This window comes from Puntigrus tetrazona, chromosome 13, assembly GCF_018831695.1.
Source record: "Puntigrus tetrazona isolate hp1 chromosome 13, ASM1883169v1, whole genome shotgun sequence".
Taxonomy (NCBI): domain Eukaryota; kingdom Metazoa; phylum Chordata; class Actinopteri; order Cypriniformes; family Cyprinidae; genus Puntigrus; species Puntigrus tetrazona.
This window is the reverse complement of record NC_056711.1, coordinates 12,096,900-12,112,007: the sequence shown is the minus strand read 5'-3', so window position 1 is coordinate 12,112,007 and position 15,108 is coordinate 12,096,900. Positions and strand designations below refer to the sequence as shown.

The 15,108-nt window shown below is 39.2% G+C and overlaps 3 protein-coding genes across 15 annotated transcripts; 2 read left to right on the top strand and 1 right to left on the bottom strand.

Annotated features, from left to right (window-relative positions):
- The first annotated feature begins 1,875 nt into the window (after positions 1 to 1,875).
- On the top strand, positions 1,876 to 7,310 carry bend3 (BEN domain containing 3). Of its 3 annotated transcripts, none has more exons than XM_043255537.1 (4): positions 1,876 to 2,013; positions 2,718 to 2,772; positions 3,708 to 3,862; positions 4,520 to 7,310. In XM_043255537.1, exons 2-4 carry the CDS (start codon positions 2,721 to 2,723, stop codon positions 6,770 to 6,772), a joined length of 2,460 nt encoding a protein of 819 aa, XP_043111472.1. In that variant the 5' UTR covers positions 1,876 to 2,013; positions 2,718 to 2,720; the 3' UTR covers positions 6,773 to 7,310. The 3 variants fall into 3 exon arrangements, with proteins under 3 accessions (XP_043111472.1, XP_043111473.1, XP_043111474.1); XM_043255538.1 differs by having other exon boundaries at positions 4,598 to 7,192; XM_043255539.1 differs by lacking the exons at positions 2,718 to 2,772; positions 3,708 to 3,862 and having other exon boundaries at positions 1,890 to 2,013; positions 4,520 to 7,192.
- matn3b (matrilin 3b) lies at positions 1,882 to 14,749 on the top strand. Of its 11 annotated transcripts, XM_043255544.1 has the most exons (8): positions 9,352 to 9,484; positions 10,184 to 10,381; positions 10,490 to 10,598; positions 11,646 to 12,038; positions 12,761 to 13,336; positions 13,581 to 13,724; positions 14,021 to 14,122; positions 14,364 to 14,749. In XM_043255544.1, the coding sequence occupies exons 3-8, from the start codon at positions 10,565 to 10,567 to the stop codon at positions 14,411 to 14,413; spliced, it is 1,299 nt and encodes a 432-aa protein (XP_043111479.1). In that variant the 5' UTR covers positions 9,352 to 9,484; positions 10,184 to 10,381; positions 10,490 to 10,564; the 3' UTR covers positions 14,414 to 14,749. The 11 variants fall into 11 exon arrangements, with proteins under 11 accessions (XP_043111478.1, XP_043111486.1, XP_043111479.1 ...); XM_043255543.1 differs by lacking the exons at positions 9,352 to 9,484; positions 10,184 to 10,381 and adding an exon at positions 1,882 to 2,013; XM_043255541.1 differs by lacking the exon at positions 10,184 to 10,381 and having other exon boundaries at positions 9,353 to 9,484; positions 13,593 to 13,724.
- On the bottom strand, positions 7,342 to 10,035 carry mtres1 (mitochondrial transcription rescue factor 1). Its single transcript, XM_043255552.1, has 4 exons — positions 9,924 to 10,035; positions 8,938 to 9,374; positions 8,686 to 8,758; positions 7,342 to 8,253 (listed from the first exon to the last, which is right to left on the bottom strand). Exons 2-4 carry the CDS (start codon positions 9,363 to 9,365, stop codon positions 8,071 to 8,073), a joined length of 684 nt encoding a protein of 227 aa, XP_043111487.1. The 5' UTR covers positions 9,366 to 9,374; positions 9,924 to 10,035; the 3' UTR covers positions 7,342 to 8,070.
- Positions 14,750 to 15,108: the final 359 nt, after the last annotated feature.

The following is a 15,108-nucleotide window of genomic DNA, read 5'->3' as shown; positions in this document are numbered from 1 at the left end:
TTCATAAAACGGTTTATTATTAAAACGAGCATGACTGTATTGGAGTTTTAGCCGGACAAAATAAATTACAATGGATTTAAGAGTTATTTGCAGCACTGCGGGCGTTTAAAATGCCTATATTTTGGCACTAAAATAGCTATCCTTTCTCGATTTGACGGATGTAATTCGTCCTCTCATGAGATAAAAAATGAGATCAGCGCGCGTTCAAATGAGTCTTTAACGAGCAGCGCGAGACTCCCCGTTCACTGCGCGCGCGTCCCATAGAACAGAGGCAAGAGCATCATCGCATGACCGCGTGATGGATCAAACAGCCCACATTACCTGAATAATGACCGGCGCCTCATCACACCCACATCTCAAAGAGCCACGGCTCCGTGACTTAATGCAGACATCACTAATGCAGACATTACTAATGCGCGTTACGGTACATTGGCCACATCGGGTGCAGCTGATGAGTGTCTGAGAACATAGTCTCAGAGGTGTGTGTTTGCGCGCGAGAATGAGGGCAGCGGCGGACTTGTTTCACCTATTTGCTTTAGTGTAAGGTGCAATGTTTTCTTGTGGTTTGGGATTGTCACAAAGTAGGCCACGTCAGCCATAAATAGATCGTCGCATATTTGTATACAGTATAAATATGAATCACACCCTTCTTGATGTGTATATGGAGTTTTATTCTTCGATTTCAAAGTGCTCCATTTGCGGGATTGTTTGTATCCAACAATAAAATATACAAACACGTCGTTAATAAAAAAATAATGCATATATTTGAATAAAAGTAAATATTTATTTGAAACGTGTCACAATACAACGCCACTTTGACCTGCAGTACTTGTCATATCCACTAGACGGCGGAAAACTGGCAGTTAACTTAAACACTGGGGTAGTTATATTATATATATATATATATATATATATATATATATATATATATATATATATATATATATATTGTATAGTTGTACCTATCGTGGACGGTAATATGTTGTTTAGCCTGTTTTATTTGCTGATAATGTTCTAATACATTTTAAAAGTGGCTTTTCAAGATAACATGACGGTAGCCGTAGCCTATGAAACATTACAGACAGCAATTTGGACCTACGTAAATGAAAAGTGAGCACACGTCAGTCAAACAACACATCTTGAAAAGTGCTAACCTTAATCCAAAATGCATTTGAAACCACGCAAAATGTAGGCTATACTAATTATTTATCACTTTCTTTCTTTCTTTGATGAGAATCGTACATTTCATTCCTAAATGTTACAGACGAGTTACATTAATGTTACACTAAGCCTAATCAAAGGCGACTTTAGTTAATGAATATAAAAAACTGAAAACTAAATATTATTAAACGCAAAACCTTCTGTGAGAACAAAGTGCATCCAAACAATTCGTGGAAGCCTATCGTTTGGTTTTCTTGGTGTTGGCTTAAATTTCCAATCTTGTTACTTAGAATTTGCTAAGCGGCATTTATTTAGCTGTAGGCCACATTGAAATCAATAATGTTTTAGAATAAATAAAAAAAACCCCAGAATGCACTATAAAACGTTTTTTTAATATAAACAATATTTGCGCACACAATCTTAAATATTATACTTGCTATTACAAGTTTTCTCAAACAAATTCAACAGTAGGTTTATATGGTCGCAGAAGTCTATGACGCGGGTGATCTTACACTCGTGGGTCTCAGGCGCGCGACTCGAGGGGCCTCTCGATATGACTAGTGTGTCACGAGAAGTCCCACACCACCGAGCGCACTCCGCGTGTTTTACTGCCACGGCGCAGCAGCTCGAGGATTCACGTGGGGTGGGCTGGCAAAAACCCACAGCAAACCCACAGCTGTGCGGAAATGACACAGTACCGTCACGTCACGCGAGAGGGCACTGACTAGAGAAAAAAAGCAGCGGAGAGAAACACGGACAACAGTTACCCGTGGACAAATCCACTGGATTTAAAGACGCGACCATGGCTAATGCCTCCTAACCTACTGCACACGGCTGCCCGGAGTCGCAAAGGTGAGTTTGATTTCAGCCGCGCAGGTAGTTTATGCGCGCCGTGGTGCGCGAGACGGAGCGAAAACTCATCGGTGGATGTTTTTCTTGCCGCGTCACGCAAGAGGGAGAGTTGCGCACGGGGAAGGGTGGGAGGGGAAACACGAGAGAGAAGGGCAGCACTCCGTATTACCGCACAAAAAAACGTAAACGGTACGTAATTTTCTTAAGACATATGCCGCCCACAGAAGGAACGCAGTAGGAAGCCGCTTGTCCGTCGGTGTCCGCGGTTGTACCGATCCGTGGGGTTTCCACTGGAAGAATGAGGAAGTGGAGCCGGTGGACGGGGGTCGGTACGGCGAAGCAGCGCCGCTCCGGTGCTCTGGCGAGACTTCACGGTGCAAGACATGAAAAACAAATAGGAAAACAATCTCACAGAACTTCACCGTGGAGAGCGTTCACTCTCAGAATAAAGTTTTGCACGCATTACAATTTTCACACGGTTGCCATGACATTTGTTTCCAGTTGTTTGCAATAGTGTCTTCCAGCAGGACAAACGGTTCCTTTTTAAAAAACATATTATGATTTTAGCAATATGATAATCAGCTATTTGTAAACCTCCAACTGCTGCTATAACTGACAAGTGTAAGAGAGGCGTGCATAGATATATGTGGTCAGATTAGAAATGTGACCATCAGATAATATCGGTCTTGTGTGTCTCTTCCCAGGACATGAGCTCTTCTGTGTGCATGGTTAACGCAGATGGACAAGTGCCTGATAAAAGTATGTAAATAACCATTCACTAGAATCATTCTCACCTTTGACCTTTTAGTAAAAATCACAATAGCTCTGTCTAGTAACATGCATCACATTGAAACACAGTCCAAATCAACTTATCCAATGACTCTCCTTCACGTTGAGTGAAGATGTCGTATTAAAAGTATATAGTAATCAACATTTGAGGTGGATCAAAAAAAGTTAATAAAATTTGTCCTAAGACAAGAATGTCTTATGATTCAATTCAGTTCTTAACTACTGTATACTTGCTATTAGGATCACTGGTGACTGAATCACTTGAAACAGAAATCAGGACTAAATACAGGTATAAATAACATGTATGACAGTATGCCTACCTGTAAATTTAACCACTCCACTAAAACAAGGGTTGTGTTGCTGCTTGATACATTATACTCTAAAGGAATCAGCCTTTTCATGAAAAGATTTTTAATGAATTTAAATAGTGTGCTAACATAATTATTACATCAAAAATATCAACTTCTTACCTTGCCATGACATCTCTTTTCTATCAACTTCTTTAACTTTCTATACATTCGCAACACATCATGACATTTGTCTGGTATGTCTGATATCGATATGCAGTAGAAAAGTTCATGTGAAATGATTTCTGTTATCCAGATTTTACAGGTACTTCACTAAAATAACTTGAATTCTTGTCAAAACATCACATTCGTAAATAAAATAAATATAAAACATAATAAAAATGTAAATGCTCAATGAAGATGCATGTTACTACCAGATATAAATGTCTTGGCTAATCATTTGTGATCAGAACAACAGACAGATTCTAACACCAGATGAAAATTAGATCTTTGTTCGGTCTCACTATTACAATTATACAGAGATGTGAAATGCTGCCTTCTCGTGTTTCTCAGCATTCTTGAATGGTTTTTATTCTTGAATACTTGGCTTTTCTCCAGAAGTTAAAGTCGAGAAAGATGCAGAGGATGTTATTGAAAACACTGAGGGAAAGATGGAGAGCTTCTTTAAACGCATTACAAAACGATCAGCAACAAACACAGTCCCTGAGGTGGAAGGGCCTACTAGCGGGAAGAGGGTCAAGGTGACAACGCAGGTAGGATGAAGTGCCTATAATGAAAAGGAATATTTGTTTCAGTCAAAACTTGAATTTTTCTACTGGTTAAAGGAACATGCCACTCCCCTAGAGTTAAACAGTTGAGTTTTACCTATTTCAAATCTATTCAGTTGATCTCCAGTCTGTGGTAGCAGTTTAGCATAGATCATTGAATCTGATTAGAACAGTAAAATCTCGCTAAAAAACCTTGACCAAAGTGATTCGATACTTTTCCTTGACCTCTTCTGTAGTTACATCATGTACTAAGACAGACAGAAAATGAAAAGTTGCGATTTACTAGGCTGATATGGCTAAGAACTATACTCTCATTCCGGCGGAATAATTAAGGAACTTTGCTTTCATGCCATAGCTGCAGCAGGTGCAATGATATTACATGGCAACTGAAAATGATGGGGACAATTTTTAGGCACTGTGTAATATCATTGTGCCCACTGCACCCATGTTATGGCAGCAAAGTTATTTATCCAATTGATGTAATCATAAACAGTAAAACTCAACTGTTTAACTGTTGTAGGGGAGGGGAGTTGGAACATTTTCAAAAATAGTGTTCTTTAATTTGCTAAAAAGCAGGCTGTCTGGTCTGATTTTTCTTTTGGTACAAGCTTTTAACAGCAACATCTCACACTTACTTTTCAGGTAGGAGAACATCTCCTTGATGGCAGTTCAGATAATGGAAGCAGGTCATGTTCTCACAGTCACAGATTATCTCCACAGGAGCAGATTCCCATCTCTTCATACAGGAAACCACTCTACAGCATCACACATCGCATTTCTGAGCGCAAAGCTGCATCCAATCTGGACCAGCATGGAGCCCACAATGGAGTCAGAACAAGCCATAATGGTGTTCACTTACAAAAACTGGGCAACTCCAGGAAGCATCACATGCTTAAGGCCTCCACTAATGTGGGGGTCCCAGGGTCTCCTGCTGCCTTGGATTCTCACCTCTACCCGCTCATTGAGAAGATGTTCTTCCTCCTAAACACGCTGAATTCCAGCATGACCCAACTGCATAGTAAGGTGGATTTGCTCTCGCTTGAAGTGACGCGCATCAAAAAGCAGATGAAGCCCTCTGAGATGGTCATGGAATTTCAGCCTCCTCCTGAATACCAGCTGACCAGTGAAGAACTCACCCAGTTGATGGAGCAAACGTCCACTGCGGGAGATCTTGGCTGTAGACTTCTTGTTCAACTGTTCCCAGAACTTTTCACAGCAAAGGAATGCACACATGGCTGCAGCACATGCAGCCTTACAACTAAACGGACATTGGATTCATTGCACCTTCAGCTAATACGTAACTATGTTGAAGTCTGCTACCCGCTGGTCAAAAACGAAAATGTCTGGCAGACGGAGTGCTTGCTGCAGATCAATGATTTCTTGAATCGTTTCTGGGCTCAAAAGGACATGGAGAGTGGTCAGATGCATGACAAACAGGCTCCAGTGCTTATCGGGTTTGACATGGAACCCAATCATGCTTGTCATTTTATCAGTGAAGATGCCCAGGATGAGAGTCTTTCCCTCAACTCTGGAGAGAATAATGATGTTCATCTCAATGTCAGTTCAGATGTTGTGTTTGACCAGCATGAGGCAGACTCTGAAGACTTAACGTCACCCGAGGAACTTGTTGTGTTTTTGTTGAACAGACTCTTTCCAGAGGTGTTTGAGGAGGGCAAGCTGCCAGAGGGCCTCAACAGCATTGGACAATTGATCATTGACTCAGACAGACTAGAAATTATACGAAAATACATGGAGGCCAATTTCCCTGATATCCCAGAAGAAACCTGGCTTCAGTTGTGTATACAACGAATGGAGGAAGCACTGGAGAATACTTCGGTCAATGGCAGCAGTCGTGACAACCGAGAAATGTATGACACCACTCGTCTGCCTGATAACATCTCCATTGTTAAGATCAGTGATCTGTGTGATTATGAGAAACCAAATCGCAGGTCTAAGAAATCATGGCTGGAGCCTGTGGATTTTGACAAACTGGAGATTCCTTCTCCGGACTTTGATATTCCTCGGGAGTATTTACTTACTAAGGAACAGCTGAAGAATAACTATGAAAGCAGTTTATCAATTGGGAACTTTGCATCTCGACTCCTGGTTCTAATGTTCCCCGAGCTCTTTACTTACGAGAATGCACGAAAATACTACAATTGCAGTGGCTCTCTAGGAAAGAAACAGCTGGATCCTCTACGAATCAGTCTCATCCGGCATTACGTCCAGCTGCTTTACCCACAAGCTAAGAACGACCGTGTGTGGACCCTTGAGTTTGTTGGCAAACTTGATGAGCGCTGCAGGCGTCGGGATACCGACCAACGCCGTTCCTACCAGCAACAACGGAAGGCCTGTTCACCTGACCAAGAGCCTGACCCAAAAGACTCGCTGCTAACTGCTGGGCAAATCAATATTCTCAGTTCGGATCGTCTGAAAGAGGACTTAGAAATTCTGTCTTCACCTCTGGAGAAAAGCAGCAAGGACTTCTGCAAAATTCCTCTCGAGGACCTTTCAGTGTCCATCCCAGACTTCCCAGTGCCTTCTGAGTACCTGCTCACAGATGCAGAAGTGAGGGAAATTGTCCAACAGAGTCTGTCTGTGGGAAATTTTGCCGCTCGCCTTCTCGTCCGTCTCTTCCCAGAACTTTTCACGCAGGAAAATTTACGGCTGCAGTACAACCACTCTGGGGCCTGCAACAAGAAACAGCTGGACCCTGTGCGTCTCCGACTTATTCGTCATTACGTGGAAGCAGTCTATCCAGTTGACAAAATGGAGGAAGTGTGGCACTATGAATGCGTGCCAAGCATTGACGAGCGCTGCAGGCGCCCCAATCGCAAGAAATGTGACATTCTAAAGAAGGCAAAGAGATCAAACAACACTGTGACTTATTCGTAGACAATGTTCCTGCAGAGCGCAGACCCGTTTTCTTATATTTTACACAACATACCTGTTATTTGCACAAGTCCATAAGCTGAAGCATATTGAAACTTGTTCTTGTTTAAGGTCTAGTTCAGTTGGTCGAGTTCACATTCATGGCCTTAAACAGGATGGTTTCGTAGGTGAGAAAGTTGGTGATTGAAACCACTATCACATGACAGTGAAATATTAGTGTTACTATTTATATGCCAAATTATTATTGATGTTATTCTAATGTCTAATTATTAGATAAGCTAAAGTTAGCCTTAATCAATTTAAATGTAAAAATTTAGTTTTTAAAAACAATAGGTCACTTTAGTTTTGGGTGAGGGCAGAGATAATATATAAATATATATATATATATATATATATATATATATATATATTAAGTTGTAGCAATGTTGCAGCACTGGCTTTTTCTAATTATCAACATATTGAAGTATGTCCTGCCTTCCAGGAAGTAAATCTTATTCATCTGTACTTAACTATAGCACCAGGTTATATGTTATATATATATTTTTAAATAAAAATTCACTTCCTAGCCAAGATGGGTTTCATGTTCCTTTTTATTTTACTTCAGATTCACAAGTGAAGGTCAATAGGAGCATTTTACAGTCAAAGAATATACCTAAGGGAAGATTTTATGTTTTTCGAGAATAAATTTGTTCTTTGTAAATTCTATCAATGACCATTATAATGAAGAAAAAAGTAAGATTTGGGTGTTTGGGTTTTAACATTTTTTGTTGCATAAATGCTCTGCAAAAACCTTTTAATGTCCCTTTTTTGTCTGGTAATCTTGTATGCAAAGGCATTCTGTATCCTGTATGAAAATTCTCACTGGAAATTTACCAATGTCATAAAGACAATGATGACAACTAAATAAGGTGTCAGAAAACAGTTGATATCCCAAACACTAGCTGATTCATCCCACAATGTTATTTTGTCACTCTAGTAAATATATAAAAAAACAATAATGAAAAAATGCATACAACCAAAACCACCTCTAAACAATAGGTGGCATTTGTGTTCCATTTGTGATCTGTAAAGTTAATTTAAAAAAAAAAACTTTAATACAACATTTATGAGAACTACTGTTGAGTGAAAAGATGTGAGAAAGACCTTCAGTTTTTGTTGGGCATGGAAAGCAACCAATTAAATCCTTAATCTGCAGATGCAGAATCAAATGGATGGAAAGGGAAATAGGAAATATCAGTGTCCTGTTTTCTGATCCTTCACCTCTCAAACACATCACAGATGTCTGTTAGTCTGCTAACAGACTACTGCTTGTGCACATCATGTTTAGGAAGTTGTAGATGTTTCCAAGTTCTTAGAATGACTCTCTGCTTTTCTCCATCTTTTGTCTCTCCAACCACCTTTTTCAAGATCACTCTCTTCAGCAAGACTGTGCCCATTTCCTTGTCCTCATTTAGGATTAGATCCAGTGTATCCCCCACTTTAACCTGTAGGAGGCAAGATTTTATGTAATTAAGGTGCTTATACTACTTATACTAATCAGTACTGAGATTAATTCAGTAATGGGAAGAATACTACTAGCAGGCAATTTTTTTTTTAAATTACATACAAAAGGGCCCAGTTTCACAAACAGGGCTTAGCCTAAACCAGGATTAAGCCATAGTACAATTAGGACATTTAAGTAATTTTTATAAATGTGCCTTAGAGAGAAAAAAAAAACATTAGGGGTGTAGACCTTGAGGCAAAACAAATTCACTTATTACATTTTAACATCAGTTTGAAACAGCTTAAGACTTTCATTTTAGTACAGGACTGAGCTTAAACCAAGTTTGTGAAATTGGGGAAAGTTGTTCAACTAGTCCGAGATATATTTTGAGGAAAGTTATTTCTGATGATACCACTAGGGCGTGCTGACTCACCATTTTACTCTTCTTAGTGAGTTTCCGACCATTCAGTCTCAACTTGAGGTTATAGAAAGCATCCTCCACATTACTGTTAAAAAGAGATACGTGTGTTAATCACAGCCACTGGCCAAAACACCACAGACTAAATTTGCATTCTCTGATCGGCTTCTACTGAGGTAAAAACTAGGAGTTACACCTGCAATTGGAGCTGAAAATACTAATTTGCAACTCATCACTGTGGCAGAATTAATATCTGAACCAACTTACTTTCGTGCAGTGTCCAATCCGGTCTTCAAAACCAGATCGAAACGAAGAGATTGGACAGTTTTCTTGTGGTCTTTGTAGTCTTTTGGCAGACCTGGGTCATCTGGAAGCTCATCCTCATAGTCACTAGCCTCTGCATCTTCCTGTTCCTCCTCGTCCTCCCCCTGCTGACTGGCTTTTTGCTTTCCTTTCTTTCTCGTGCTCTTGAGCCGGGTGTGATGGAGCAACCAGCTCTGCCGAGTGTCCCATGATTTCGGCCACGTAGCTGTCCGGTGTGTCTGGGGTGCGGCTGAACCCCACAGCTGACGCGCGTGCAATGTTCGAGGGCACCACATGCTGAGACAAGAGGCATGGCACGGTGTGAGCAGCTGCAGGGAGTTCAGTCTGCCTAGCTGCCGCAGGGCCAGAGCCTGCACTGACAGACTCTGCATACTGTGACACTGAACACAGACAAAAGGAAGAAAAGTCTGAGAAAAGAGGCTACATGCATGCACGCTTTACAAGTGCTTATATTCAGCTCAGGAAACCTGAAACAACAGCGTGCATCCTGGTATGCTTTAACTTTACTACTCATTAGAACCCATGAAGAAGGTTAAATCTTAGCTAACGCTCACAAATTTATGTAACGTTATGTCAGATGTAAATATATGCGTGATATTTAGCGCGACATCGCTGACAAACTAAATGTGGTTGCTTTCATGTTGTCTTAACTTCATGCAGTGTAGCGCTAAAGGACTTGCCTGTACGCTTTCCCAATAGCTAATTTGAAGAGGGAAATGTAATTTAAGAACGAACATAAGGAAAAACGGGATATAACTGGTGAAAGTCTGACACATTCTTATAACATTATTATCACCAGAATTTGCATGGACAGCAATTCATAATATGTTTGTACCCCAAATCACTGCTCACGGTTATTATTCAGGATGCACCAACAAATGCAAAGGCTACATTTGTTGTTTAACAACGACTTAAAAAAACAATTTTACCTAAGTGACTTCAGAGATCTCCCCTTGACTCTAATCTCGAGCTGACCAACGAGCACAGTAAAAACAAACCAGCAGTCGCTGCTGCTGTAGTGGCGCACATTTTACAGCGCCCTCTAGAGTCGGGATGAATTATTATACACAATGCAGATATTATTCTGCGTTCATTATATTTTTTTATCGTGATGGTTTTAGAGATATCATAAAGCTAATTATATAAGCCAATAAACGTTTTTATTTTTTCGTTATTATAATTTTCCCAGAATTTCCAGAATGCTTTGGGCACTATGTGTAGGCCTATCTATGCAGTGGTTTTCTGGGCTTCATCAATAGAAGACTAAACTAAACGCCCGCCCAGTTAAACGCGCTTGTTTCTCTGGATTGGTGGCTCGTGTTGGACGTCTGGGGGCCAACGGCTTTAAAACATCGTGTGAGCGCCTCCTCCTGTCGAAACTCTCACAGTGGGTCGGAATAAACACAAGGACATTTCTGCATCCGTCTTCATCAACATGACATGCTTTATTTACATTTCTGTCTTTTGTTTGTCTGCATTTTTAATGGAGGTGCAGGGTACATATGGCCCTTACTTACGAAACCATAACCAGCTCTATGGAGACCGGCAGAGATCTCACGTCACCCCCAATATGCCTGGACACGGCAACTCCATCAACTTTGGAGGTAATATATATTATTTTAAATAATATAGTTTTTTTTTGTTGTTATACCGTTATATTTGTAACGTTATTATTATTATTATTATTAAAACTACATTTTTTATTTATATTTAGATTATTATTAAATCTAAAACTGCTATAGTGAAATCGTGAAAAACAGAAGTTTTTTGTTTGTTCTTAAAACGACATTAGTGACCATTAGGAACAAAAACGAACCCAGTCTACTACAGTCCCGTAAAATTATGTAATATACAGTACGAGTGCTTAATGATGGATCAGAGACCTTTAGACTTCTAAAACCTCAGGAGCAGTGGTTCTAGTAGCTACTACAGCACTTTAAGCATACAGATCTTGTTTTCTATTGTTCCTTAAAAACATTTTTTATGTTACTTATTTAAATGACATTTGCTAAATGAAGACTCTGCATGATTTAAGTACTCTGAAACATACCTTTATATAACTGTACTACACTGAATCTTTTTTGTGTCGTTGTGTCAGTTTGTGTCATATCTTTTAACTTGAAATTGTTAATGTAGCAAAGCTATATACTTCTCTCCCCTAAGATTTAATTTATTTATTTTAAATGATAAGTGGATCTAGTGCTACATGTTTTTCCTCCATGTTGTCATGTGAAATTTTGTAGTCATTCACCTCTCAACAGGCAACTGCCTCACTACTTGAAAATGGAGAGCTTTAGCTCATGCTTTTGCTAACAACAAAAAAGCATTCATTCAAAGCAATTCATATTGCTCTAAAACAACAGAGTAATGTTTTACTTTAATGCTTCTCTCCCTCCTTTTCTTGTTCTAAATCTCCTTTTCATGCTCCCACCTTGTCTTTTTTTCTCCTTTTCATCTGACTATCTTTTTATTCCTGTGTTACTATTTTCTCTCTCTCTCTCTCTCTCTCTCTCTCTGACTCTCTCCTCTCTCCTGTGTCTCTTTTCTCTCTCTCTCTCTCTCTCTCTCTCTCTCTCTCTCTCTCTCTCTCTCTCTCTCTCTCTCTCTCTCTCTCTCTCTCTCTCTCTCTCTCTCTCTATAACCAAACAAAGCTCACGGCTTTAATCACAGGTTTTACAGCTATCATCATCGCAACCCTCATCAGCATCATCACCACCAGCGTCCTCCCTGGAAAGGGCCTCCCTTTATCTACCACCGTCCTGCTTTACCTGTCCGACCCATCTCACCTGTCCATCCTACCCGGTCAGTTGTGCCCACACCTCCTAGAATTCCAGTGGTGTTGCCTGTCCCTACAGTGCCCATGCCACTCACCAAGGTAGCCACCCTACCCCCGCCACCTCCAACAGAGACTACAACCACATCAACCACATCAGCCACTGCAACCACTACAACCACAGCTATCATAACAACCAAGTCAACCACTCCAGAGCCGGTCAGTACCCCACGTGGCACACCTGCCCCTGCCGAACCTTCCACTGACCCAGGTAGACCGATCCCACCCCACCGGGAACAGACCAGTCTGGTTCTCTTAAATCCCACTTAATAATCTTTCTCTTCTTTTCCTCTCTCTTTTCAAGGAGTCATCATAAAAAACGAAATGGTCATTAATAGGGGTATAACAATATATTCATGCCGTGATTTGGTTTGATGCACAATCCTGATTTTACAGTATGGTGCTCTCTCAATACTCACAGTATCACGATCAGTTAAACTTTTACTATAAAAGACATAAAACAATTGTTCAATATGTAAATGGATTTGTTTTTTTAGCAGAACATATTGGGAGAAATCTAGCATTACATTACTTGCTCACCAATGGAGCCTGATTCTGCATTATATCAGATTTTTTCCTTGTTATACACAATATTATCAGTATTCATCATATATTGATGCAGTTTTGTATTGCAATAAATTGTGAGGAAATATTGTTATACCTCTGGTCATTAAGCATTAAAAAACTGGTCAAATAGCATCAATGTGGCCATTTTTGCTAATGCCAAGCTTATTTTTTACAGAGATGCAATTGTTTAGCACAAATGGGATTAACTGACTCGTCTTTTTTTCACAGCACCGCACTGCTAATTTAGGAGCCTCTCTTTTTCATAAACAAACACATTAATCTCTTTCAGCATCACAATTTGCACTTTTTTAATCCTTTTAATAATACTGTGACACTAATTTTCAATGAATCATTTATCTCTTACAGCTCCAGCAGAGCTCTGCAAGAGCCGTCCTCTAGACCTGGTTTTTATCATTGACAGTTCTCGTAGCGTCCGTCCTGCAGAGTTCGAGAAGGTCAAAATCTTCCTCTCTGAAATGGTTGATTCTCTTGATATTGGATCCGATGCCACACGAGTGGCCCTGGTCAACTACGCCAGCACCGTCAACATTGAGTTCCTGCTGAAAAAGTACTTCAGTAAGGCAGAGGTCAAGCAGGCCTTCTCTCGTATCGATCCCCTCTCAACAGGAACTATGACTGGCCAAGCTATCAAAACCACCATAGAGCAGGTTTTTACAGAGATCGCTGGGGCCCGGCCATTAAAAAAGAACATCGGTAAGGTGGCCATCATTGTGACCGATGGGAGGCCGCAAGATAAAGTTGAAGAGGTGGCAGCAGCAGCAAGGGCTTCTGGGATTGAAATATATGCTGTCGGAGTGGACAGAGCAGATATGCGGTCTCTCAAACAGATGGCCAGTCAGCCTCTTGAGGACCATGTGTTTTATGTGGAGACATACGGAGTGATCGAAAAACTAACATCTAAGTTCAGGGAGACACTCTGTGGTAAGAAAATTAAGATCCTATTTTGTTTATGCAGTTTATAATCAATTAGATCATATTTTATTTTAATAAAACTAAATTAAATAAAATTGTATTATAATAATCAATATCAAATGTAATAATTAAATATGTATAAATTATATCATTATAATTAATGAATAATTGAATATATAATATTATTTCAAATATAATATTTAATTTTTGTGGTTTTGGTTGATGGTTAGTGAAATGATTTTTGCTCATTCAGCTGATTTTGCAGGTTTCGATGCTTGTGCACTTGGGCACAACTGCCAACATATTTGTGTCAACAACAATGCCTCTTATTTCTGCAAGTGCAGAGAGGGATATGTTATCAACTCTGACAAGAAAACATGCTCTAAGCAGACCAATGGTTTGTTATAAAAATATGCATCAAATCATCTGAACAATTTGATGCATATGATCATTTCTTTTGGATGCATTCTAAACAAATGCATCCAGTAATTTTTGTGCACATAAATGTTTATTTTTGACTCAAAATAAATGGCGTATTAAATGTGTTTAATGTGATAAGTGTGCTCTGTAATGTTTGTGTTTATACATGCAGTGATAATATTTAGGTTATCTATAAATTGAGGACTAAATGAAAGATTTGTTGCATTTTAAGTACACCGTAAAACATGTCTGTTTTTTTTTTTTTTTTTATAGAAGAGGCGAGAGGAGATCTGACTGAGAATGCCTGCATGTGTGAAGCTCAGATTGCATTTCAGAGGAAGGTTCACGACAGCATACAGACTCTCACCAGCAGACATATCTTTTCAGATTAGTACAGCATTTGTTTGTCATCTATCCTAATTCAATAACTATCTTGGTCTGATAAACTAGCATGTCTTGAGAGAGATTTTTTTTATAGCAGTCACTTAGCAGACATGGCTTATGATGTCTTAATAGTCATATTGGTTTCCCTTCAAACCTGATGTTAATTAAGCAGTTAATCCTATAGAAATGCTAATGATCATGACGGGTAATATTTTTCTTAACTGTTACTTACTGGATGACATCTCATACAGAGTGCAGCAGCTTGATCTCCATCGTGGCTAGAGTGGAGGATGGGACTCTAAACAGCTTGTTCTAAAATGAAAGAAGAAGAAGAAGAAAACAATGTCTTAGAAGATTTCTAAAATGTATCCCACACATTCCTCATTTTGTTTGTTTAATCATATTTCATATTGTGCTTATAATTATTTTAGATTTCATTATGTTCTTAGTATGATCTTTGAGTTATAATCATATATTATATTAACTTTTTGACACAAAGTGTTACGTGTTTTTAAATACATTTCCTTTTATTTTGGGAAAAATGGAATAGTAAAATATAAAGTATATAAAGTATACACACATCATTTAATGTTGTTGTCTATTTTAAATACTTTTACACACACACACACACACACACACACACACACACACACACACACACACATATATATATATATGTGTGTGTGTGTGTGTGTGTGTGTGTGTATAATATATGAACAAATTCTAAAAATAAAAATTCTTTGATGGTATTTTCTGTTTTGTGTTATCTTTGCTTTATTTAATAGATTAGAAGTGCTTGGTGAAGAAGTGCTTGGTGTGACAGTGACTAAACTATTGCAAATGTTTTTGCCTTTGCCTGTCTTATATAACTAGCCAATGAACACTATTGAATAAATACCAAATTTCTGTTTAAATTATTTGGAGCTGGAGTTTAACATGTTACCATGCAGGAAATTGCTTTCCATAATTTATTTCAT